Below are 25,469 nucleotides of genomic sequence, written 5' to 3' on the forward strand. Positions count from 1 at the left end.
ATAGACTGGAAAATTGATGACCCTGATATTTAAATGTATCACTTAAAATTTTTTATTTTTTTCAATGACTAATTATCAATATTGTGCTAGATATTTTTATGGGCCTACCACCTCCATGCATATATTTTTGTGATTTATTAATTTAAACATATGAATGGACTATAATTTATTGTGCGTTTTTGTTCTATTTTATTATAACATCTTCTATATATAACATTCAAATACTTAATGATTCAAACTTCAAGAAATGAAAAGAACATATCATGAAATAGCGAACAAAAAAAAGTCGAGACAAGTACCACTCTGACTTAACTTTTCTCAATACGATACAACGAGAAAGGGAACATAAGAGATTACATAATGGAAATATCAAATCTTGTGACTCGACTAAAAGCATTCAAGTTGGAATTGTCGATACTCGTGTATTTAGTATTAATCTCTCTGCTGCATAATTTAATCAATTCAAAATAAGTTATAATACCAAGAAGGAAAAGTGGACTTTGAATGAGCTTGTTGTGCAGAGCGTTCAGGAGGAAGAGAGATTAAAATAAGATATGATTGAAAATTCTCGCTTGACATCTAACTATCAAGGTAATTGCATCAATAAGAAAAAGAAATGAATCAATAAGGAAGGAAACTATTGAATTTCACAGCAAATAGAGCAACAAAAATAAGATAAAGTGATCACTTGTTTGTTTTGCAAAAGCACTGATGGGCATGTGAAGAAGAATTGTCCCAAATACGCCAATTGACGTGCAAAGAAAGAGTTGCATACAGAGTTGGTTGCAAACTGATTGTTAAAGAAACATCTAATGGAAAATGACAATAAGATTGTTGGTGTTTTAAAAACTTTATTTAAGAACCTTTTTTTCACCCCCTAATATTTGAATTTGGAAAAACTTTTGTTGGACTGCTTTTTTTATGCAATTTGATTTTAGTATTATGTTTGGACAAATCAAGTTTTTTCTTTTATCCATGTGGTAATAATACTTTTCAATTTTTCGAAATTCAAATATTATTTGTATTGACTCCTTGACTGATAAGCTTTATAAATTGAACATCAATATTTTAAATAACATCGATAGTATGCATGCATGTATTCATGAAATTAAATGCAAATTAATTTTGTTACTGACTTTAGTGTGAGTGAATAAATTGAAAAGTCAACATTGAGAATAATATATTGATGTTTATGTCACATATGTTTTAGTATAAATTTTATCAAGTGATAATCTCACTCAAATTTATAGAGAATACCGTTGGAAATAGTTGGATAATTTATGTGGTACATATATATAGTGAGCTAATGATTTTATGCTCACACATCAGAGATATGATATTTGGAAATAGTTTGATATTTGTACTCTGAATAAAGTTTTCAAGTTTTATCACTGGCAATGATCATTGGTCTAAGAAACCATTAATGATCAATTGGGATAATAAATTCGCTATACTATATTTAAAGAACAATTGAAACTTTTCAAAGTCAATATATATTGATACTAAGATTATAGTTGGAAAGAAATAATTCAGAGTGATTGTGTGTCAATTGAGCATGTTATTGCAAATTCTATAATTGTAGATGCGTTTGTTATGGGTTGGCCACCAAAGATCTATATGGGCATGTGACACACATTAATATTGTCCATATAGATTATATGCATGTACAGTGGGAGTTTGTATTCAGTTTGAGCATTGACTCATCTGACATGATTTAAGTTTTTGTACAAACTAAAATTTATTTGAAATACCCTGAAATAAAATGATGACTTTCATTGCGGTTTAGCATTGGGTGAAAGTCTATTATTGGACTCTTTGAATCATTAGGAGGAGCATTTGAAAATTCAGGTTTTATTCTTGATCACATTTATGTATTTCTATGCTAAACATCTATACTTCATCTGTGTTATTGATTATGCTAATATTGTGATAATTCATGGATCTAGTAATTGATAGACTAGATTGTTAAGGAATATTTTGGTTTAGATAACAAGAGCTTAATCTAATTTTTGCATGTGCAATATACATATAACTTATGTATCCCAAATGGTGGATTGTTGGAATTATTTTGTGGATCCACATAATTTAATTAATTGTAGATGAACAATCTATCTAATAAAAGACTCAATAAGATGATCTAATAAATTTGAGTTTCCAAAGTATTAAATAAATTTGTATGATCTACCTTATGTGTAGAAACCTAGCTTAATTAAATCTCTTTATGATGGATCGAAGATTGTTAATGTTATAAAAGGTTATGGTCCATGAAGTATAGAGAATAACATAAAATATATATGACACATATATTATAGATCTCTTCCATTCTCTCTTTTAAGACAAGAATAAGATGATAGATTCTTTGTTGCTTTGAAATATTCATAATTAACATCAACCCGCGTTTACTGTTATTTATATTTTTTAATAATTCAACATGAATTACTGGTCTATTATGATATATGAATTCAATTTGTAGATTTAATTCGTTAAATCTCCAACATCTAAATGACGGGTCGGGGCAAGTGGTAGGTTGCGGGCTGTCAAAATTGCTAGATCCACCTTGTCACATAAAATAGATGAAAAGCGTTAACAATTTCGTAATAACATATTTACATATAGGGTAATGTTGTACATAATTAAAATCTCTTGTTAGACATGGGTTACATTATTATAATCTTATCACAAATTTACAAGAATTATACGAATATGGTATCTGATTTTCAATATTTTAACTACGATTTAATTAATTTCTAGTAGTTTCCTCCTCAAAGCATCTGAATATGAATTTGAATCCAAAATATCGATGTGGGGTGGGGACTTTCTTGAAAGATCCATAAATTATAGACGACAATTTAATCATATAGTTCTTGCACTTTCACATTTCCACTCGCATAGTCACAGTAGAGACTTCCAGTACAGTAATCGAGTTGCTCATTTTGGCCGATTTAGAAAATTGGTCCCAGCATTTAATTCTCACCCTCCAACGTGCAGTTGTCGTTTTCTTTCTCATGTGACCTTATTTGCAGAGGACGATTAATTATAACATGCGTCGACACATGATAATCCACCTGTAATGATGCCTTAATTCTTGTGTATTTGCATGAGAAAAGAAATCATTTTTAATTCGGAGCATGCTGATGGACTTGCTCGAATCCAAGAAATAAAGGTCACGTGAAAAGTAGAGAAATATCTCATTAGCAGTGTTGACTGTTTTCAGTGGGAGCAAACTCAGCCCACTGAGTGAGAATCTTGGTTCTCTCACATCAAAGATTTTAATCTTGTTTTTCTTTCACACTTTCACACCTTCCATTATTATAGGTTTTGTTTCAAGATTCAATTTTTCTCAACCTTTCTCCTCCCTCTCTCATGAAAAAGGCCATTACCCACAAAGTTTTGCATATTCTCGCTTTCTTTTTATATCTTTAACAATATAATTTTACTCATATTCAATCCTACTCCATACTGTAGACATATTTGTGAGCGCACCCTTTCCTTCAACTGTTCTTGGCGGTTGAAATGTGTGGTTCCTGGGTTATTCCATTACATGGTAAGAGTTGTGAAAGATGTTGTGTTCCTCTTGTGCTCTTGTTCTTGTGTTCTGTTATTTCGGGTATATTTTCAGATGATTTTGGTTTAGTATCCTTGCCTCTCGGTTTCGAGGTTGATGCCTTTGATAGAAATAAGAATTGGGTGTCTGAAAATGGGGTTTTTGCATTTGGTTTCTTGGAGATAGATGGTGGTGGTGATGATGAATTTGTGGTTGGCATCAGGTATAACTTGGAGGATAAAGCTTCAAACCTCCCTGTTTGGACTGTTGGCGGGGGCCTTAGTGTTTCTGTTAATTCTACACTTAGGCTTGACATGGATGGGAGACTAGTATTGATTAACAATCCCAGTAATATTATTCTGTGGAGTAGTAATACCTCTGGTTTGGGTGTTCAAAAAACTACTCTTTTAGACAATGGAAACTTGGTTCTTTTGGGGAGTAAAGATGAAGTGATTTGGGACAGCTTCAGCAGTCCCACAAACACTTTACTTCCTGGACAATCACTTTCTTATCCTCAAAATCTAAGAGCATCTTCTACTAGATCAATTTCTAGCTACTATAATTTGGTGATTAGTCAGTCTGGTGAACTTGCACTTGTTTGGGAGCACAATGTGACATATTGGAGGAGTCACGTTGGCTCCTTTGTGGTTGCCAAGGAATCAAGGTTTGATTCAAATGGCGTTTTAGGTCTATATGATGACGGTGGCAAGGTCATCTGGTCTGTGTCAGCTAGGGATTACGGAGATTCACTGGTTACTCTGAGACACCTTAGGATTGATCGGGATGGAAATTTGAGAATTTACTCATGGGACAATGTGAATCATGCATGGAAAGTAGTGTGGCAAGCTGTCCAAGATCAGTGCAAAGTTTTTGGTTCTTGTGGCTTATATAGTGTTTGTGGGTATAATTCTTCAAGTCCGGTTTGTGATTGTCTGTATTCTGATTCTTTAGAATGGGGAATCGGGGGTTCTATCGGTGATTCAAGTGGTTTGGGCTGCAAGAAAATGGTGGATCTGGGGAATTGTAGGATGCACTCCAGCATGTTGGTGATGAAACAAACATTTCTTTATGGTCTTTATCCACCACACGATGTCGATATGTTGTTAAGTGAGACGGCTTGCAAAGAATATTGCTCGAACGACACTTCTTGTATAGCTGCAACTTCAATAAACAATGGTTCTGGTTTATGCACGATCAAGAGGACGACTTTTATTAGTGGGTACAAGACTCCCAATACCCCAGCTATGTCATTCTTGAAAGTGTGTTCCATTCCACAGGCTGTTGCGACTCAGGGTGTGAACCAGCTTAGTAATTCAGATTCAAATGAACTTAGTGAGAGGATGGGAAGCCGTAAAAAGTTAATTGAAGTTATAGCACTGATAGTTTTGCTGACAATATCTGTAATTTTAGGTATCCAGGTTCTAATTTTCTTGGTCCTTTACCGGAGACGAGAGATTAAGCTGAAAACAAGGATATCCTTTGGAAAGGATGCTCGAACGAACGCACATTACAGCATGCTGATCAGATTATCATTTGAGGAAATTAAGGAAATCACAAAGAATTTTACCAGTCAACTTGGAACTTCTGTTTTTCAAGGTGTGCTTCCAAACAGAACTCCTATAGTTGCCAAAGTTTTGGAGGATGTGGTTGTATCAGAGAAGGAATTTCGAGTTGCTGTTTCTGTACTGAGTGGGACGCATCACCGAAATCTTGCATCGATTAAAGGCTTCTGTTTTGAACCATCAAACAAAATTTTACTATATGAGCATATTCTAAATGGTTCTTTGGACAAGTGGCTTTTTAACCCGAAAGAGAAGTGCGATAGCCAACTGATTTGGCGACAAAGACTTGATATCGCTCTTGGGGTGGCTCGAGCCATAGCCTATCTGCACACGGAGTGTCAAATATGCATAACTCATGGCAATTTGAAGCTTGAAAATATCTTGCTAGATGAAAACTTGGTCCCAAAAGTGACAGATTTTGGACTTAAAAACTTCCTCAAGAAGCAAGAAGTTTCTACAACAGAATCTCCATCAGAGAGAGATATATACATGTTAGGAAAAATTTTCTTACAGCTCGTCACTTGCAAGAGAGATGTCCCGGGAGAAAACATGCAGCAAATACTTCACCAAGTTGATCAAGAGTGTAAATTAATGGGAGATGATAGTATGCAAACTATAGAAAGGATTACTAGAATTTCGTTCTGGTGCATCCAAAGCCAACCGTTTTTGAGACCTTCAATAGGTGAAGTGGTTAAGGTGCTTGAAGGAACTTTGTCGGTCGATCGCCCACCATCAAATTTTACTTTTAGGCATGATGATACGATTGAAACTGAAGTTGAGAGAGATGAGTTGAGAGAATGCTGTTAGTAGGGAGTAAATTCTAACTGTGTCCAGCTCCAAACCTCTACCATTTTATCAAAGGGATGGTGCTTTAAGCTCTTTGAAGAGTTGTAACTTTTCAGATAATAGAACCTTAGAGTGTATCGAATCTTCATATGGCCTTATCATCTAAATGTTCATTTCTCATGCAACATGAAATCTCATTCATGCTCTGGCTAATGCTCGGGATGTAAATTTCTTTGCTGAATATATGCATATCTGCGCAGTGTTTGGCTGCTTTACATGCAACTTTAATTGATCCCATATGTTTTGGTTCATTGATGGATCTCGATATGTTTATTTTACCCTCGAATCCAAAACGAGCGCAAAGTTTCATGAAATGGATAGCTAAAATGTCTTTTAGATTCCCTTTCTAACTAGCAAATATACGACATTTTGCGTTACTCATTGTATGATAAACACTTCTTCCATCAGGGGAAAGACGAAACAGATGAAAGAACGTCGAAGCAATTTGATTTGAAATAAAATTAGTTTCTAATAAATGAAAATCATGATGATTACGTAATTTTCAATAAATGTTAATCATTCATGTCACTTAAAAAAACGTATGATTTTTTTTTTCATTTTAAAATTTTACCACTCAACTTTTTGTCATTTTTTTAAGAGAATACAAATATTTTCTTATCGTATTCAATCTTCTATATTTGTATTTTTATGGTCATCGATGATCTGAACACTTGTATTATTATTATTATTATTATTATTATTATTATTATTTTTGTGATTGTTGACAAAATTCACATTTTGGTAATATTCGACAGTACAATGTCAATCTTTCTTCTTTGTTTATTTTTGCCACGTTTTTTTTGAGACACACATAGTTGTTCATCCAATGTTTCAATGATCACAATAATATCATATTCAGCCCTTTGAGTAGTTTAAAAGGGATCAAATTTATGATTTTTTTTTACACACATCATCGCATATTTGTTTCTCTGCGATTTTGATAATCTACTTGTCAAATTTCACTCTGAATCCTTTATCTTTGTTTTTTCAATAATTTACTAAACACACATTAATTTGAAAAGAATGACACATTTGCAAATAACAATTTACTAAACGCATATTAACTACTAAGATAAATATACATTTAAACTTTCTCAAAAAGAAAATAAAAATTAAAAACAATAATTAATTAATTAATTCGTTAAGAACATCACAAACAAGCAAGAAGTGGCACACAAAATTTAATTTTTTAAATGAAAATAGGATACCGAACAAAAAGACTCACTTAGTCAATTCACCAAGTACAAGTAAAATTATAGCAAGTAACACAAGATGATATCTGAAAGGTTCTGATTTGAACTTGAGAATGTGCTTATGATAATTTCAACAATGCTTTTGAGTTGTAAGAAAATGATCGTGTAAATATATCATGTTGAGGATAAGAAATAGTCTTATATAGATGATCTTCAAACGTTTGGATTTGAAAGACTATAAATTTGTCGAGTTTTGATAATTAATGCACTTGTATAAACTGTTAAATATAATTTGACCTGCTCCAAAAGTAGAATATGATATTAAATACTATGTCGTCAAATCAGTTAGATGTTGTTTTCCTTAAATAGAGTGGTGAGCATTCTGATTGTTCGATCTGATGAATTTATGCTCCATTAGGTACAAGGATAAATAGTATGTTTGTAAAATGACCATTGTCGATATTTAGTAGTGCTTATTCACTTAATTTGATAGACCATATTTTCCGTATCATAAGTGAACGATCGGTCAACTCCATTTTATTGGCTACTGTTGAATTGTATCTTTAGCTGAGTTTTAAGGGGCACGTCATCAAAGCTAAAATGTTCTAACAATTTTCCCTTTTTTGATGATGCCAAAATTCAACAATAAGATTATTCAAATACTTCAATCCATTTATTTAAGAAGCAATCAAGAGTACAGAGCATATTGAAAAATAATTCAATGGTTCTGAATTCATATAAATATCTATGGTAGAATTTGAACTTTTTGCCTTTCCTCATTTTTGGCATCAACTTCCTTAAAAAATAAAAACAATTCAGAAATCTGAGATGTAAAGGAAGCCTGCACAAGATCCATATGAGAAGTAAAAAAGGCCTACAAATGAGCAATTTTATCATATATCTCCTGGTGGCTTTGTTGCTGATTTTCCACTAGCTATTGATAACTCAAATTATGAGATTCAAGCTAAACATTCTGTTTTTCCATAACAGATTCATGAGATTCAATCATGGCTGCCTTGAGTTGAACAAAGGACTTCTAAAGTGATATTAAATCACCTTGATAATGCTCCATGTCCCTTATTACCCTTGTTTTGAAAAGATCAAACCCAGTCTAGTGTCAGTGACACCTTAACGAGTATCCCTGATCATTGTTTCGAGTGATCTGGCCACTGTCTCCTGAAGACGGAGAGCTCTAGATTCTGCTGTGTCATCTTGATGAATGAAAATATCAGTTTCAGTAGAAGGACCATCATTTGGCAGAGATTCTTCGAGAATATTATCAGACTGAGGAACACCGATAAATATAGTCAATGTGTGATCAGTGTTTGAGGTGTCTTTAGCCATATCAATGTCAGTGTTTGGGAGCTACTGATTCATGGCTATTTGAGATTTCAACATTTACTTCTTTTTAGTATCAACTGTTTCTTCTGTAGGTGGAAGCTAGGGGACTATTGGAACATTTGGAACATCATTAGTCTCTAGAGCCTGAACTAAAGTAGGTTTTGGATAAGGAAGTGGAGGTAGTGCAGATACTAGCTCAATTCTAATTTGATCCTGAGGAGGATCAATAGTCGTGCCTTTAGTAAAAATTTCTAATTGAGCAATTGATTTAACCATATTATCCACTGTGGACAAATTCAGATCTCCAACAGATAAAAGAGATGAAGATTTTTGCGGTTACTGAGATTGGACAACATTGATTGGTGAAGACACATGATTAAGTGAGACTCTGATAGTCATATTTGGCTTTAAGAGTACTCAGAGTTTCACTAAGCATGGAGATCTTTAGTTTTTGCAGTAGGCAGTCTCTCTTTGTCATTGCTTTGGCAACAATGTTGGTTTTGGTCTTTGCAAAGACCAATGCTTCCAGTTTGACAGCCTCACTCATCTTCTTTGTGTTCTTCTGAAGAACTGAGTCATCTCGCAGTCCTTATAGTTACCCACTCATCAAAATAAATTACTCATGATCAACAAAACATCAAATCTCCTACATGTGGGGATCAATCTGGATCAGTACAGAGGATCTAGGAACATCTTCATCTTCACTGTCTTCAGCAGTGGGATCAGCTGTTATATTTCCTTTTCCTTTCCACGAAATAAAAGGGTGATCCAACCCTAAATGGAGTGTATTACGGTAAATGACTACTCCTTTTGATCTAGGAGGAAAGATGGGACCAGATGAAGAACTTGCCTTGTGGGGTACTGCTGAAATGGGTTGGGGTAAAACTTGGACTACTGGTACTTTCTCATTAGTGCTAACAGTTGATAGAGAAGCCACAAAAACATTTTTCTTTGATGCTTTATCCTTTGTGGTCCTAAGTTTCTTCTGTAGTAGCAATGAGATTGGTAGTACAATTGCTCCGAGTCACTAGCCAAAACCAGCTTCCTCTTAGATTTCTTCTTGGTGGCTGATGCTTGAGGCTCACCAAGTTCCTTTTGATCTACATAGTAGAAATGAGGGGAATCTTGGGTCGGAGGAGAAGAACATTAGAAACATCCCTCATTTTGGTCTTGCTCTAGTCCTGTGCTGTAAAGACTTGCTAATCTGAAAAGCAAAACTAGTTGCGTGTTTGGTGATCATGTATGCCAAACATTATAGAGAACATTGGACAAGTTGATTCTTTTTCCTGCCGTGCCTGTGGCCATCACCAAAAACCTTTCTTTGGTGCTGGCATTAAAAGATCCAGCCTTTACCAGTAGAGCCTTTGAGATAACGTCCATGAGAACTTGATATTCCATTTTCATCTCCTCTTTATTGCAAGAAATGGAGATGCCAGCATGAGAGAGAGGGAGAACTTGTTCTTCATCTGAGAAATAATTGAAGGAGAAAGCTTGGAGAAGTTTGATAGTCCTTCGGTAGGCAAAGAGAAGGTAGAAGAAAACAAAAACTTCATCAAACATGTACGTCTGCTCAACAAAAAGAGTATGAGATCTGATTTTAAGATGTGACTGATGCATGGGAATAGAAATCCAACAAGGTGGTCTTCATAAATAATAACCGGAAGACTGAAAAATGGACGGATTCCAGTGTTCTCTAGGGTTCTGAAATTTTTTGTCATTGATGCATCTTTTACTCCATAAACGGACTCAAAGTTCACCTGTGATGAATTCATTCTGTATGCTGCATTTCAGTAAATTGATTGAGAGAAAGCTTTGTAAAAATGGGTTCACTCGATACTACCATTACGGGCACACACTGCCCCCATCCAATAATTTTTTGACATGTGTCAGTTATTTTTTTTTTATTCTACCAACATGCTCTGAACCAGGGTTGGGTAATTTCAAACTGTTCAATTCATGTCTCAACAACCGGTGTCTCGTAATTTAAAATTTTTGAAATCTTCTTTTCTGAAGGTTAACCTCATCTCTCCCAGAAGTGAAATCTTCCTCCGTACCTCCACCATGGCGGTTCCGAAATCCACCGTTACGACACTGAAGCCAGGTCCGTGAACAATATTATGTGTTCTATTTTGCTTGTAAATTTTGTAGAACATGAAAATACCCATTGTGTTGTGATGTAGTGTGCGTGTTTATTATTCTTGCAAAGTGAAGTAAAAGTTTGTATAAAGCTTCGAGCTTCAAGTTCCGATCACTCCTCTCCTCCCATTTATTTGTCAAAAAAGTAAGCAATGTGTTTCCTCTACCACGGTTCCACGCCATCAAAATCAAACTGCCCAGCTTAATTACCTCTCTCGACATATTAGCCCATCTCAGATTCTCGTTCACGATCGTACTCACTCGTCTGAACCCCGAGTATATAGAAATGTGTAAAAATTTAGGCTTCTGTATAAATGTGTAATTCATTTAGGCTTCCGTATAAATGTGGAAAATTTTATTTATTAAAAAAATAGTTGATAAGAGTTAAAATACATGAATAAATAAATGACAGATAGAATAGCCCTTCGAGACAGGAGCAATAGTTGACACTAAATATACTTGAATGTGACAAATATCAAATTGTGTACATTGCTCCTTTATTTTTTATTCCCAAATTGATTTCTCATATTTGAATGTGGCAGATATCAAATTGTGTGCATTTCATCTAGTTTGTTTTTTTTTTTTTTAATTGATCCAGTTGTTTTCTGGCTTGAAAATGGAAGATAACATTAAACTATCACATGAAGAGGTGGAAGGACACTACAATGAAGAAGTTGAAAATGTTGAGGTACAAAATGAAAATTCTTTTGTCCATGTTTTGGAGAGTAAATTGGAAGTGGGGCAGGTTGTGAACAGCGTTGAAGATGCTTATTTGTTGTATTGTCAATATATGCATGCTAAGGGATTTAGTGTGAGGAACAGTGATCAACGATATTTTTCTCATACCAATGAACTTCAATCAAAAGAATTTCATTGTTCATGTGAAGGTCTGAAAGATGAGAAATGTTCTAGTAAAAGGATTCCAGTTTATCAAAAGCCGGTCATCAGAACACAATGTAAAGCCAAATTGAAGATTACAAGGGAAAAATGGTATATATGGGGGGTGAGTAGATTTTTTGAAGAGCATAACCATGAGATATTTGCAGCTGATCAAACTCACTTGCTAAGATCGGCACACAATATATCACATGCAAAAAATTCTACTCTAGAAGCTATGGTAAATGCTGGAACATCTGTTTCTAATGATGTCTCTTTTATGGAAAATGAAGCATGTGGGCCACAAAATTTAGATTTTATTATAAATGATGCATATGACCATATGAGTCGGTTGAAAAAACATACCAAAGTTGATAATGATGATGCCACTGCACTTATTCAATATTTTATAAATAAGGCGAATAAGGAGAATTATTTTTACTGGAATGTTCAATTGGATGATGATGGTTGATGAAATTTTTCTTTAGGGATTATAGATACGAGGTTGATTATGAATATTTTGGTGATGTTCTGTCGATTGATACAACATATAGAACAAATAAGTATAATTTAATATGTGCTCTATTTGTTGGTATAAATCACCATATGCAGAATGTATTGTTTGGCTTGGTATTTTATGTTAGATGAAACTCAAAGTATTTTTGAATGATTGTTTGCAACATTTCTTGATTCTATGAATGGACGAAAACCACAAACTATCTTTTCAGACCAATGTCAAGCCATGATGAATGCCATTGAAACAATTTTTCCACTTTCACATCATCGTTTATGTCAATGGCATATAAATCAAAATGCTCCTTCACACTTTGGGAGTTTAAATGGTGATTCTGCTTTTAAAGGATTGTGGTATAAATGCATGAATCATTGTGACTCTGAAGATGAATTTGAGAGCACATGAAAATATATGATTGAAACATATGATTTGGATGGTCATAAATGGTTGAATGAAATGTATAAGCTTAAGGAGAAATTGTGCTTTTATGAATTGAAGGTTTAGTGCGAGACTTTTGGCTACTTCGAGAAGTGAAGTCACGAATATGGTTTTAAAAAAAAGGCAGGTAACAAAATGAGTTCTTAGTATGACTTTGTGCTGAATTATGCAAAGATTCAAAATAACTGGCAGGAAATGGAGAAGACCGAAGATACTCGTTGTCGCCATGGTAATCTTGCACAGATTTTGAAAAACCATCCATTGTTGATTCATGCTACTAATGTTTATATGATGTCTATATACCATCTATGTGAAGTTTAATTGGTTAATTCCTTGAATTGCACATTGGTTGAACCACCATCTTGTTTTGGTAATGATTGGAATTGGATTCAAATCAAAGTAAAATCTCATGATGAAAACTCAAGGGTTGGGCACGTGGTGTTCGATAAGCAGAATCATGAAATAAATTGCAGTTGTCATAAGTTTGAGACAATGGGCATTTTGTGTAAGCATGCTTTGATGGTGTTTAATTGTATGGATGTCATTGTTATACCCAAATGTTATATTTTGAAGAGGTGGGTGAAGAATGTAAGAAATAGAGTTAAATCTAATTTTGACAAAAGTGGCAGGGGTGGTGCTGGTCATGTATCTGAAGTGGTGTTTGTCAACGAAATAATGAGATCAACCTATGATCTATCCCAACGGAGCAAATCTCATGAAGAGGCAAGAAAAATATTATATGGATTGGTTGACATTACAAAAGATGAAATCTCCAATCTTGTATCAAAGTTAAGTGTAGATGATGAGACACAATGCGATGATATTTGAAGTGATGGAATATGCATATGTAACCCACTTACTGCTAAAGCCAAAGGAGTTACTAATGTTAATATTACACGACACTGGGATACTAAGAGCAAAAAAAGAAAAGGAAAAGGAAAGGAGAAAACAGAAGTTTCAAGTAAGTTTTCATATTTTCAATTAAGTGTACACACTGTTTGAATTGTTTTGCTTACTTAATTTCTATATTATACTAAGTTTGTAACTTTGTTTGACTTGCTAGGTGCTAAAGGAGGAAAAAAAGGGACAAAGTTCGCAAAAAAACCACCAACACACGAGAAATGAGCTATGGAATTCATCACAACACTCGAATTTCACATTATCACATTTTCCTTCCATATTTGGAGACACTCAACATTTCTTTTAGTCGCCAAATCAAATGGCAATAATTTTTTTTTTTAAAAAAAATCATTGTTTATAATGTATATTTTTTTTTCTGTTTAAGATACAGGAGGGTAATGCAAACAGCTATTTGGGTGATCAAATGAATTTATTTACTTATTATTTTGGGGATCCTCATTCATCACAAGTAAGTAATTTTGTCTAAATTTGAACTTTTTTATAAATTGTTTCTCATTAATGTTTTAATATTGTTCAGGGACGTGGTAATTGAAGGAAGACCCTTTGTGCTTGCACAACGTTTCAGTAGTGTCATCTTATAATCTCATGTTTTGTTGTTTCTGTAATTTCACAACAAGACAAGACAATAGTTTCCGTAGTACCATGTTGTTTTCTGTATTCTCATGTCTCTGTAATTGCACACCAAGCCAATGTTTCTGAATATTTATGCAGACTTTTGGTGTGTTTTGTATTCTACAAAGTTTATTTATGCTAGTTGTCGAGATTGCTTGTTAGATCATATTTATTTTATTGGGGCATGTTGATTGACTTCTGTTAGCTGCAAAAATTATGTTAGCTGCAAAAATAGTCGTTTTATTTGTTTAAGTTGGTAATTAGATTGCAAAGTGGACAGATTCATGTAATTCTGTTAGACATGTATACCGATCATATTGAATCAATGAATGTCGTTTTCACGCTATGGCAGAACTGTTTGATGCATTTTCTGGAACATCTATGGATAACATTTGATGCATCATGACGTTAGAATTTTATACCAATGTATGGGGTGCTTATTTAATATTTCACCTTTCAGTTTGCACGCATACGAGGGACTAAAACACACATGAATAATATTCTGCTTTCTGTAATATTCACTTGTCAAATATGAATTTGATATTTTAAAAGAAAACTCCATGACTAGCATTGATGCTTGAAAGCGTATCTGCAAATAGTACAACCCAATAAGATATGGCAGAAGGAGACATCTTCTCAAAATTCATCACATAAATCAATATAAGATGAAAGAGAACTAACAAAAATTTATTTAGAAAATAACATCAGGATTTCTCCATACAGTACACAGAAGAAAAATACAACCATACCAGTAGTTGTAAGATGTGAATGGGATAATGCATTGAGAAAAAAATATCTAATGATCACTATTATTTTTCAGAGATTCAATTTTTTTTATCTTCTCTGTCATCTCTACTAAATTTGAAAGAGCAACTTCCAGTTTAACTATCTTTTCAGCTTGAGTGACACTTGCACTTGCACTTGCACTTGCGTTTGCACTTGAACTAAAAAGTGCGTACGACGTTTCTTCAAAACTAGTAGTAGAGGAAGAAAATGCAACTTGATTGTCCATATACGAATGAAAAGCTTTTAATGCATCATCCCTAGAGGAGGATGACCTGTTAGACGCACCGCTAAAGTTATTAATTGTTTTTTGCCTCTTCCCAAGTCTCATATGCACCAGGTTTATGCCCAATGAAAACTACATATGATTTCCGCTATATAACAAAAAAAATAAAAGAACATTAAAAAATTTACACTAAAGAATTAATATAATTAATAGAAAAAATTTAAAAAACAAAGGCGCTCACCATAAACGAAAATAATGGTATACCAAAGTGTTTTTTTTGTTTTACTGCAACAAAAAATTTGAGAGTCACTACAAATAACAAATAATCGCATATAATCGCATTCCAAGTACATGCCTCTTTTACAGTCATCCAATCAAAAATTTTTATTGCATAATTTAAACATCCTGTTTTTCCGTAAAAGGATATCAATGATGTTCCAAGAAAAACACTCGACTTCGTATTCCGATACAAGTATCCATGAACTTGCTTCCCTAAACATAATGCACAAACATAATCCAAATTCTCACAAGCAGAGATGATGCTTACAAATGTAGCCTCATTTGGCCGTAAAAGACCACAAATTACCATCCACCATCATTTTTCTAAAAAAAGGCAATTGCTTCCCTAAAATGATGAATAACATAAGCCCGAGCTTGCATGATCACGAAATTAATATACAATTGATCAAATCTAAATTATCTTAGTGGCCAAATAGTCGAAGAAAGGTAATGAGTAAATATTAATATTCATTTAAGCAAGTGCATAAAATGACACTAACAGCCTAGACAAGAACATAAATTACCCAAAAAACACATAAAACTAAACAAATGTTAAATCAATTTATTTTTTATATGATTCTCGGATTATAGAAGACAAACATCGATTTTTTTATATTTATTATATGATTCTCGGATTATTTTAAATCGATTTAAAATGACCTTTTACGCAAATGTGTAAAATCGAATTATAGAAGACAAAAATAGGAGAGAAAATCTTGTCAACCAGTAGATTAATATAAAAAAAGCATAATATTACAAAGACAAACATAAAATTTGAAGGGAAAGCTAACTCGGATTTTGGAAAGAACTCCCTTTCTTCTCGGGAGGATGAGTATCCGTCGAATTTTTCTGCGCTTGAGTTGGGAAATGGTGAAAATGGACTCTTCAGTTCTTCTGCACTTTTGTTGAGCAAGGGTGAAGATGGAGTCTTCTGTGCTTGCAATGGGGAAAACTTATGCAGACTTGAAAAAAAAAATGAGCTTACCCATCGTTGGGTTTTCAAAAAGTGGCAAATATATTATATTTTAATAAAAATTTAATGCATTTTCTTAAAATATAATATATTTGTCACGTGTCAGCCTTTGGGTGGATGGAGGCAGTGCCCGTGAAGGTAGCATCGACTCAACCGTAAAAATGCAAAGGATGCAGAGAGTACTGTTAACAAGAATTCAAAAGGTTTGAATGAGGTAAAACGAGGAAGTTGATGTGGCGAAAGAATATATGAACAACCAAAAGAGAGGCAGACACGTTTCCACATGTCAATGTGTGAACGATTAAATTCAAATGAGCAAAAAAATAATTTTGAAACAAATTTAAATATTTGGAAAGAAATAATTGATCAGTTGCCCTTACAAATTAATAAATAAATCTGAGAATTCGAACCAGTTACACTATTTGATAAAAACTACTGAAACAAAAGACTGCTGAATATTTTAATAGACGTCTTTGTTCAGAAAACCACTCAATACAAGAAAATATCTCTTCAACAACACTCAAAAGATAACGATTTATTGGAAAACCGTTGTGTTTTTACTTTTAACAACGATTTTAACAAAAATCGTTGTGAATTAGCGTGTTTTTTGGACAAACAAAAACAGTTTTTGTTAAAACCATTGTGGATTAGCGTGTTTGTTTGACAAACGATAATGGTTTTAGAAAACAGTTGTGGATTAACTTGTTTTTTGGACAAACAACAATGGTTTTAGCTAACCGGTGTTTATTGTCATGTTTTTTTTGGAGAAACGACAACGGTTTTAGTGAACCATTGTTAATTAGCGACGGTTTTAGAGAATATTTAACAATGGTTTTTGCTCAAAAACCGTCGCTATTTTAAAAATTGCGACGATTTTATTAAAGTTGTCGTAATTTTTAAAATAATGACGGTTTCATATACAACTATCGCTAATAGCGACGGTTTTACCAAAAACTGTTGCAAATTGTCTATAAATATTCGCGTTTTAGGTCTAATTTCATCTACATCGCTTCACATCTACAATAAAGTTTTCTCTCTTAGATGATTTTAGTTCGATTCAAGGTAAGTTTTTCGTTTCAATTCTTGTTAAATTTCTAAGTATTAGTTAAGATTATGAATATTGTTAGTTTAGTCAGATTGTAAGTTTTTTTGGTAGATTTATTAAATTATAAAAGTAATTTTTTTTATTTTACTGAAAAATTAGCAACGGATTATGTCTATACTGTCGCTAATTAGCGAGGGGTTAGTAAAAAGCCGTCGCTAAAATTAGCGACAGTTTAAATGACCTACGATAACGGATAAAATCCGTTGTCTTTTAATGTTTTTGTGGTAGTGGATTTATTTTATCAGTGGAATCAATAGGGACATTTTCAGCAATTATTTGTGCTAATTGTTGAATACCAAACAAAATTCCACTTATAAATATGCATAAATTTACAGTAAATCAATTAACCTTAAAATATTCTTGAAATAGATAAACTTGGCACGGTAGCGGTTTGGTGAAGATATCAATAGCTTGTTGTTCAGCATACACATTCTACCATGATATCTTTTTCATAATGTGATATTTAATAAAGTGATGACTAATATCAATATACTTGGTATCAGAATGAAATATTGGATTATATGTTATTGCAACTGCACTGGTGTTGTCATATAATATAGGTGAGTCAGAAGTCTGGATTCCATAATATAGTAGCTGATGTTGAATCCATAACATCTGAGAGCAGCAACTTCCAACAGTCAAATATTCTGCTTCTGCAGTTGATGTGGCAATGGAAGTATGCTTTTTGCTAAACTAAGATACTAATCGATCGCCTGAAATTGGAAAGAACAACTTGTACTTTTCCTATCTAATTTGTATCCTACATAATCAACATATGGATATCCAATTAAATTAAATGTGGAATCTTTTGGATACCACAATCCAATATTTTGAGTTCATTTTAAATATTTCAGTATTCGTTTGGAAGCAATGAACTGAGATTGATTGGGGTTAGATTGAAATCTACTACAAATGCATAATACAAAAACTATATATGGTCCATTCGAAATTAAATAAAGTAAAGATCCAATAAGACCTCGATACTGAGTCACTTCTACTGAAATTCACCATTCATCTTTATCAAACTTAGTGGATGAACTTATTGGGGTTGCTGTCGAAGAACATGTTTCCATACCAAACTTTTTGAGCAACTTTTTAGTGTACTTTGCCTGATTGATGAAGTATCATCTTCTAGTTGTTAGACTTGTAAACCAACGAAGAATGGTAGTTCTCTCATCATACTCATCAAATTTTTCCTGCATTAACTTGAAAATTTTTTCGCTTACTTTTGGGTTAATAGATCAAAAAATATTGTCTTCCACATATATTTGCACGAGTAGATAAACTTGGCATCGGGTAGCGGTTTGGTGAAGATATGTAGCTGATGTTGAATCCATAGCATCTGAGAGCAGCAACTTCAAGCAGCCAAATATTCTGCTTCTGCGGTTGATGTGACAATGAAAGTATGTTTTTTGCTAAACTAAGCTATTAATCGATTGCCTGAAATTGGAAAGAACAACTGGTACTTTTCCTGTCTAATTTGTATCCTACATAATCAACATATGAATATCAACATATGAATATCTAATTAAATTAAATTTGGAATCTTTTGGATATCACAATCCAATATTTTGAGTTCATTTTAAATATTTCGGTATCTGTTTGGAAGCAATGAACTGGGATTGATTAGGGTTAGATTGAAATCTACGACAAATGAATACTACAAACACTATATATGGTCCAATCGAAATTAGATAAAGTAAAGATCTAATAAGACCTCGATACTGAGTCACCTCTACTAAAATTCACCATTCATCTTTATCAAGCTTAGTTGATGAACTTATTGGGGTTGTTGTCGAGGAACATGTTTCATACCAAACTTTTTGAGCAACTTTTTAGTGTACTTTTCCTGATTGATGAAGTATCAGCTTCTAGTTTTTAGACTTGTAAACCAACGAAGAATGATAGTTCTCTCATCATACTCATTTCAAATTTTTCCTGCATTAACTTGAAATTTTTTTCGCTTAATTTTCGGTTAATAGATCAAAAAATATTGTTTGCCACATATATTTTCATGAGTAGAATATGACCATTTTTAGAAAATTTGAATAAAGTATTTTTAACTGATCCAATAACAAATTCATGATTGATAAAAAAAATTGATACAAAGTGGCACACCATGCTCTTAGTGCTTGCTTTAAGCCATATAAAGCTTTATGCATCTTGTAAACATGATTAGGCAAAGTACGATAAGTGAATCGTGGAGATTTTTTCAACATGCAACTCTTCTTATGGAATAGCTTATAACCTAGCTACTGATGCAAAAGTTTCATCAAAGTCTATACATTCTTTTTTGTCTAAAACGGCGAACCACTAATCTAGCCTTGTTTTTAATTACTGAACCATCTTCATTTATTTTATTCCTGAATACCGATCTAGTACAGATGATGATAGGGTCTAGAAACTAGATACCAAACTTATTCCTCTTGAGTTGATTTAGTTCATCTTGCATTGCTTCTATCTAACTAGAATTAGTAAGGGACTAATCATTTTTCTTATATTCTAATTTAGAAATATAGGTTGCCTAGATAAACTCATTAATTATTTGTTTTCTTGTTCTAAGAGTTGCTAAGAGATTATCGATTACCAGTTAAGGAGGATGAGTCTTACTCCAACTGTAACTTGTTTAAGAGAATATGTTTTCTTGAGTTGGATGTTTACATTGTAATGGAATTTCTTCAGTTCCCTATGGGATGATTTGATCAATAGTCCCTTGATCATGTCCCATGTGATTATATGTTGTTGGTTGCATCCTAAATTGAACAGATTTTTGAAGAACTTCATCTTCATTGTCTTCCTTTAGCTAAATATTGTCCGTTCTAATGCTCAATTCATTCATGTTTGATTGATCAGTAGTCTTAAACAATTCATCAAAAACTACATGCACATTTTCTTCAACATTTAATGTTTCCTAATTAAACAATCTAAATGGTTTACTGACTGAGAGATAACCAAGAAATATATGAGCATCTGATTTAGAATCCAAAGATATCAAGTGATTCTTCCCATTGTTGCGGATATAACATTTGCATCCAAAGATAAATAAATAGGAAAGATTTGGCTTAATCCCATTCAATATTTCATATAGTGTCTTTTTATTTTCTTGTTAATCATGGTTAGGTTCTAGTATAACAGGCAATGTTTACTGTTTCTTTCCAAAATCTTTATTTGTTCTGCTTCCTTCAGTGTTTTATTTCTTCGTCCAGCAACTCTGTGTTGCTGAGGGGTTTTGGCTGCTGAATACTCGTTTTGAATACCCTATTCTGATCGATACATCTCAAGAGTTTTCTTAGTAAATTCAATACCGCGATCACTTCTGATCTTGATTACTGAAATTGATTTTTTATTTTTTCCACATTTAAAAAACTTAATAAATTTAGAACCTATATGATTCTAACTATTTAGAAATATTACCCATGTAAATCTGTAAAAATCGTCAATAAGGACCAATGTGTGCATAATTCTCCCTAAGCTCATTATGGGTATGGGTCCAAATAAAACCATTGTGTAATAATTCTATGCATCTAGATGTTAGTTTACTAACTTTATTTTTAAATCTATATCTAACACTTTTTCCTAGTTGACATGCAGACGTGATTCTTAACAAATTCTATCTCAGGCAGTCCAATAATCAGATTTAATTTTTGCAAGTTGTTAATCGATCTAAAATTGAAGTGATTCAAGCAATTATGACCGATGCTGCTTATTTATAGCAACTAATAGCACGTCATTTATAACAATATTTCCATGGATAATATTACACTTACCTATGGGTTTACCTTTCGAATTATCACCAAAAATAATATTTGGTAAGCTGCAACTGGTGACTTCGGAAAGTATTATTGCCTAACCAGTCATGTTTTTAGAGCATATACTATCTAGATACCATGTTGACTTCTGGATATCAGTAGTTCACTTGTTTTCATAAAAACACAAGATTTAGTAATTGGCACCCAATTTATTTGGGTCCGAACTAGATTGGTCCCTTAGGAATCCATATTTCTACTACCCTAAAGGATCTTGTACTTTGGATAACTTCTAGGGTGTGTGAAATAGAAGATCTAAGTCCATTATGAACAAACTTTACTCTATTATTTTGTCTTCCCCTATTCTTTTCTACTAACCTATATCTCTTCTAAACATGTTTGAAATTATGATATCGGTAGTGTCTTTCCTTCACTGTCTATGCTACTAAACTTGATATGCTACTGGATCCATTCTACCAATAGGCTTTCCTCTCGGGCTTAACATAACCTAATCCAAAATGCCTACCATTTTTTGTTTGATTTATAGGTCTTTCAACTTGAACAATAACCTAATCCAAATGCCAGTAGTCTTTACTCTCGGTCTGAATCAGCATCGGCCATCAGACACTGAATTTTTTTATCGTCGCTTTCACTAGATTGACTTTTTAAATCGGAGGATTAATATATGGAATCTGCTTGCTTAATTTTTTTTTTCTTCAGAAACCATCCCTTACACTCCTTGTGAGACTTCATATTATTTCTCTTGTGACCTTTCTTCTTGTAATCATCTTTCTTCTGCTTTGGGCAATCAACAATGACATGAGTAGTCTGCCTGCAGTTGAAACATGCCACGTCACTAGATTGTGACTCCTTCTTGTAGTTTCGATAGAGATTCTGGTAATTAATGTGGTTCTTTCTCATAAATTTTGAGAACTTTTTGATAAGCAATGACATAACATCATTGCTCAGTTGTTCAACAGTCTTCTCCTAGAAAGGTTCACTAATGGTGACAACAAGAGCTTTAGCTGGATGATTTGTGGTAGATTCTGTTAGAACATTTCATATTCACAATCTTGATTTTGATGATAACAAAACTTGTTATTTTGTTTCTAATGATTTTACCTAAGTGCGTAGATACTGGAACTGATCAGTTATTAAGCCAAAAAACAGAAGCTATCGAGAAGCAAACTGAAAGTTTCAACTGACTGATCAAACTGAATCAGTCCAACTGATGTATCAAGAGTAGTTCCACTGATTGTTAGTTGATAGGTGATTCAGCAGAAGACCTTCAGAAGCCCGTCCAGCTGATGAAGAGCACAACTGATGATAAGCCCAACTGATCAGTTCAACTGAATCAGTGAAATCATTTCAGCTGACGAGCCAACTGATTTCACAAACTAGTTCAGAGCATCAGTTAAGAACCAATCAGTTGCAGAACTCGACAAGCTTGTTCTATGTAATCCATCTACGTACAAAGGTACAAAACCAACTATACTATCAATAGTACAATACTGGAAGTTGCAGCAAAGCTTAAAGACAAAAAATTCCAGCATAGATGTCGGAAAATTCGAGACACGAATTTCAAGGAATGCATTCAGCTGCAACGGATACAATAATTGAGTGTCACTGTACGTTCAGCCAAACATTTATAAATAGAATCTGAAGATCAATGAAGAAAAATATACATACAATACAAAAAGTGTGTGAAGATACAAAGAAAAGGCGCGCTTATTGCATATCAGCTTACAAGAAGCAATCAGCCCAGAGGGAACACTTCATCGTGTTATCAGCATAGTTTAGAAGCATATTTCCCTCAGAGTGTGAGAACACTTTTGGGTAGTTTTCAGAGATCAGTTCTCACACACACACACCACCACTCAAATATAGTCTTGCACAAAGACAATAAACTTGTGTATGTAATCTTTGACACAGACGATAAACAAGTGTTGACTAGAAGGTGTTGCCTTCAGCCTAGTCTAGAAGTTCAGTTAGGCAGTAGGTAAGTCCTAAGTTGGGTGGGTTATTACACTTGCAGTAATTAATCAAAGTCTTCTAGTGGAACCAACTCGAGGTGGTAGAAGGGGTATCGTAGGAGCAGTTGAAGTTCTCCGAACATCCATAAACATATCTTGTGTACTCTAACTGTTAACACCTAGCTTTAAACTGACTTGATCAGTTCGAGTATCTATCTGTTCAGTTCTTACCATAACTGAACGGATACATGCGAGAACTGATCCCCATTATCTTCAGTTATTCAGTTACAAAGAATATAAAATATATTAATGTTTCTTAACGAATGATTACTTCGAGTATTTTTCACTTGGTTTGTAACCAAACTCGATTTAATTCATCGGTGTATATGTTCTTAGAACACGAGCTATTGTAGTTCATTGATTTATTGTGTTCGAAGCACCTCAAGGTGCCTAGAACGTGATCCATCAATTGGTATCAGAGCTAACTGTTCTAAGAAAGACATTTGAAAACTGACTAAAATTATTTTACTTTAAAATATTTTTAAAAAAATTTAAACGTACATCATATTATTTTCAAAACAATTTGAAAATATTTATCTAACACTCATTGCGAAGAGTTGAGAGAGGTGACTCTGCAACTAACATTGTAGCTACTTCTCTCGAGTCCGAGCTTTGGGGCTTTAATCAGCCTGCAGGGGTATGAGTCCTACATGTTGGCTATTCAACAAAACTGATTGGAAGACAAGGTTTCAGCTGCCAACCTTCCAGTTGAAGCTGATATATAGACGAAGCCCAGCTACATTGAGATGTTTGATGATTAAAGTGGAGCTTAATCATCAGCAATATGCTGCCGCTTAACTACCATATCAGATCAAGTAGATGATCAATTCGGTTCAACATCAGCTGAGTCCAGTTTTAGTCAACCCGACAAGTTTGGCAACACAAAGATCATGTCCAAGGCAGCTAGCTGTTGTCTAGCAAGAAGACTCAAAGTCGTTGCAGCACTTCAATAGTATAAGGCAACCAGTTGTGGGCATATTCAGTTTTGTCATGCATAAACTGATTGATATTTGATGTTTTTTAAAATATGCTATTGCAGTGGCAGTTTTCCCTTATAACCGATGATGTACTTAAATGTTTAATAAAAGATAAATCTATTTGATTAAATAAACATCATGATATCTCCAAATTCTTGCCTAAACTTCTTGAATGATTAAAGCTACTAAATTTTGGCGTAGATAATTATTTTTAAGGAGGAGTTTTCAATTCAGTTAGTGAGAGGGAGTTTTATTTCACATGAACTGAAAAATGTTTTAAACTTGGTTTAACCCGGTTTTAAATTCAGTTATTGAGGGGGAATTTTCTTATCCCTCGAACTGAAATTTGTTTTAATCATTTAAATATTTTCGATTCTCACAAAGGGGGAAAATCGGTTAAATTTTTTTCTTTCTTTTCTTTAAAAATCGCTTTAACTGTTCAAGTTTTGTGATCATAAAAAAGGGAGAGATTGTTGGTACATTTCATGTTCGCAATCTTGATTTTGATGATAACAAAACTTATTATCTTGTTTCTAATGATTTTACCTAACTGTGCAGATACTGGAACTGATCAGGATTCGAACTGATCAGTTATCAAGCCAAAAAAAAAACTGAAGCTATCGAGAAGCAAATTGAAAGTGCCAACTTATTGATCAAACTAAATCAGTCCAACTGATGTATCAAGAGAAATTCCATTTATTGTTCAGTTGATAGGTGATTCAGTAGAAGACCTTCAGAAGCTCGGCCAGCTGATGAAGAGCTCAACTGATGATAAGCTTAACTGATCAGTTCAATTGAATCAGTGAAACCAATTCAGCTGACGAGCCAAATGATTTCACCAAACCAGTTCAAAGCATCTGTTAGGAACCAATCAGTTGCAGAACTCGTGTAAGGACCGTGCATCGTATTATCGTAAATCTCATATGATTATCGATAATTAATGAAATTGTCATGGATTATGTATTTGATGTATATCGTGACAATGAATTGAGAAATGAGATTGAAAAATGAAAATTGGATATGAATTGACGTTGTAAGAGCTCGATTGGAGGCCGGACGCCAAAAATAGTACAAAAATAAAACATTTGTACAGTACGAGTGGCGCCCGGGCGGTAGAAAATTACCGCCCGAGCGCCAGGGCTTATGAAGCGTGTTCTCGGGCAGAACATGCCGCGCCCGAGCGGTAGTTTTTGACCGCTCGAGCGCGGCACAAATGCGATCCGGGGGCAGAATGTCTCGCGCTCGGGCGCGAGAATTCTACCGCCCGAGCGCGAGAGCGGTGGAGATAAGAATGAGTTTCTTTCTTTCGTTTTCTTCATTCTACATTTCAGAGTTTCGAGAATAACCGAGAGATTTCGATTTTC

At 33.8% G+C, this 25,469-nt stretch overlaps 2 protein-coding genes across 2 annotated transcripts; both read left to right on the forward strand.

The window, feature by feature from the left end:
- The first annotated feature begins 3,199 nt into the window (after positions 1-3,199).
- On the forward strand, positions 3,200-6,177 carry LOC140803085 (G-type lectin S-receptor-like serine/threonine-protein kinase SD3-1). Its single transcript, XM_073158781.1, has one exon. It carries the CDS (start codon positions 3,514-3,516, stop codon positions 5,911-5,913), a length of 2,400 nt encoding a protein of 799 aa, XP_073014882.1. The 5' UTR covers positions 3,200-3,513; the 3' UTR covers positions 5,914-6,177.
- A 5,061-nt stretch (positions 6,178-11,238) lies between these two features.
- LOC140842879 (protein FAR1-RELATED SEQUENCE 5-like) lies at positions 11,239-11,970 on the forward strand. Its single transcript, XM_073211081.1, has one exon. The coding sequence runs from the start codon at positions 11,239-11,241 to the stop codon at positions 11,968-11,970; it is 732 nt and encodes a 243-aa protein (XP_073067182.1).
- Positions 11,971-25,469: the final 13,499 nt, after the last annotated feature.

Source organism: Primulina eburnea, chromosome 10, assembly GCF_022965805.1.
Source record: "Primulina eburnea isolate SZY01 chromosome 10, ASM2296580v1, whole genome shotgun sequence".
In the NCBI taxonomy this organism is placed as follows: domain Eukaryota; kingdom Viridiplantae; phylum Streptophyta; class Magnoliopsida; order Lamiales; family Gesneriaceae; genus Primulina; species Primulina eburnea.

Bases quoted from the DNA above. Each gene is read 5' to 3' on its own strand.
- LOC140803085 (XM_073158781.1), top strand. From the start codon at position 3,514: ATGTGTGGTTCCTGGGTTATTCCATTACATGGTAAGAGTTGTGAAAGA.
- LOC140842879 (XM_073211081.1), top strand. From the start codon at position 11,239: ATGGAAGATAACATTAAACTATCACATGAAGAGGTGGAAGGACACTAC.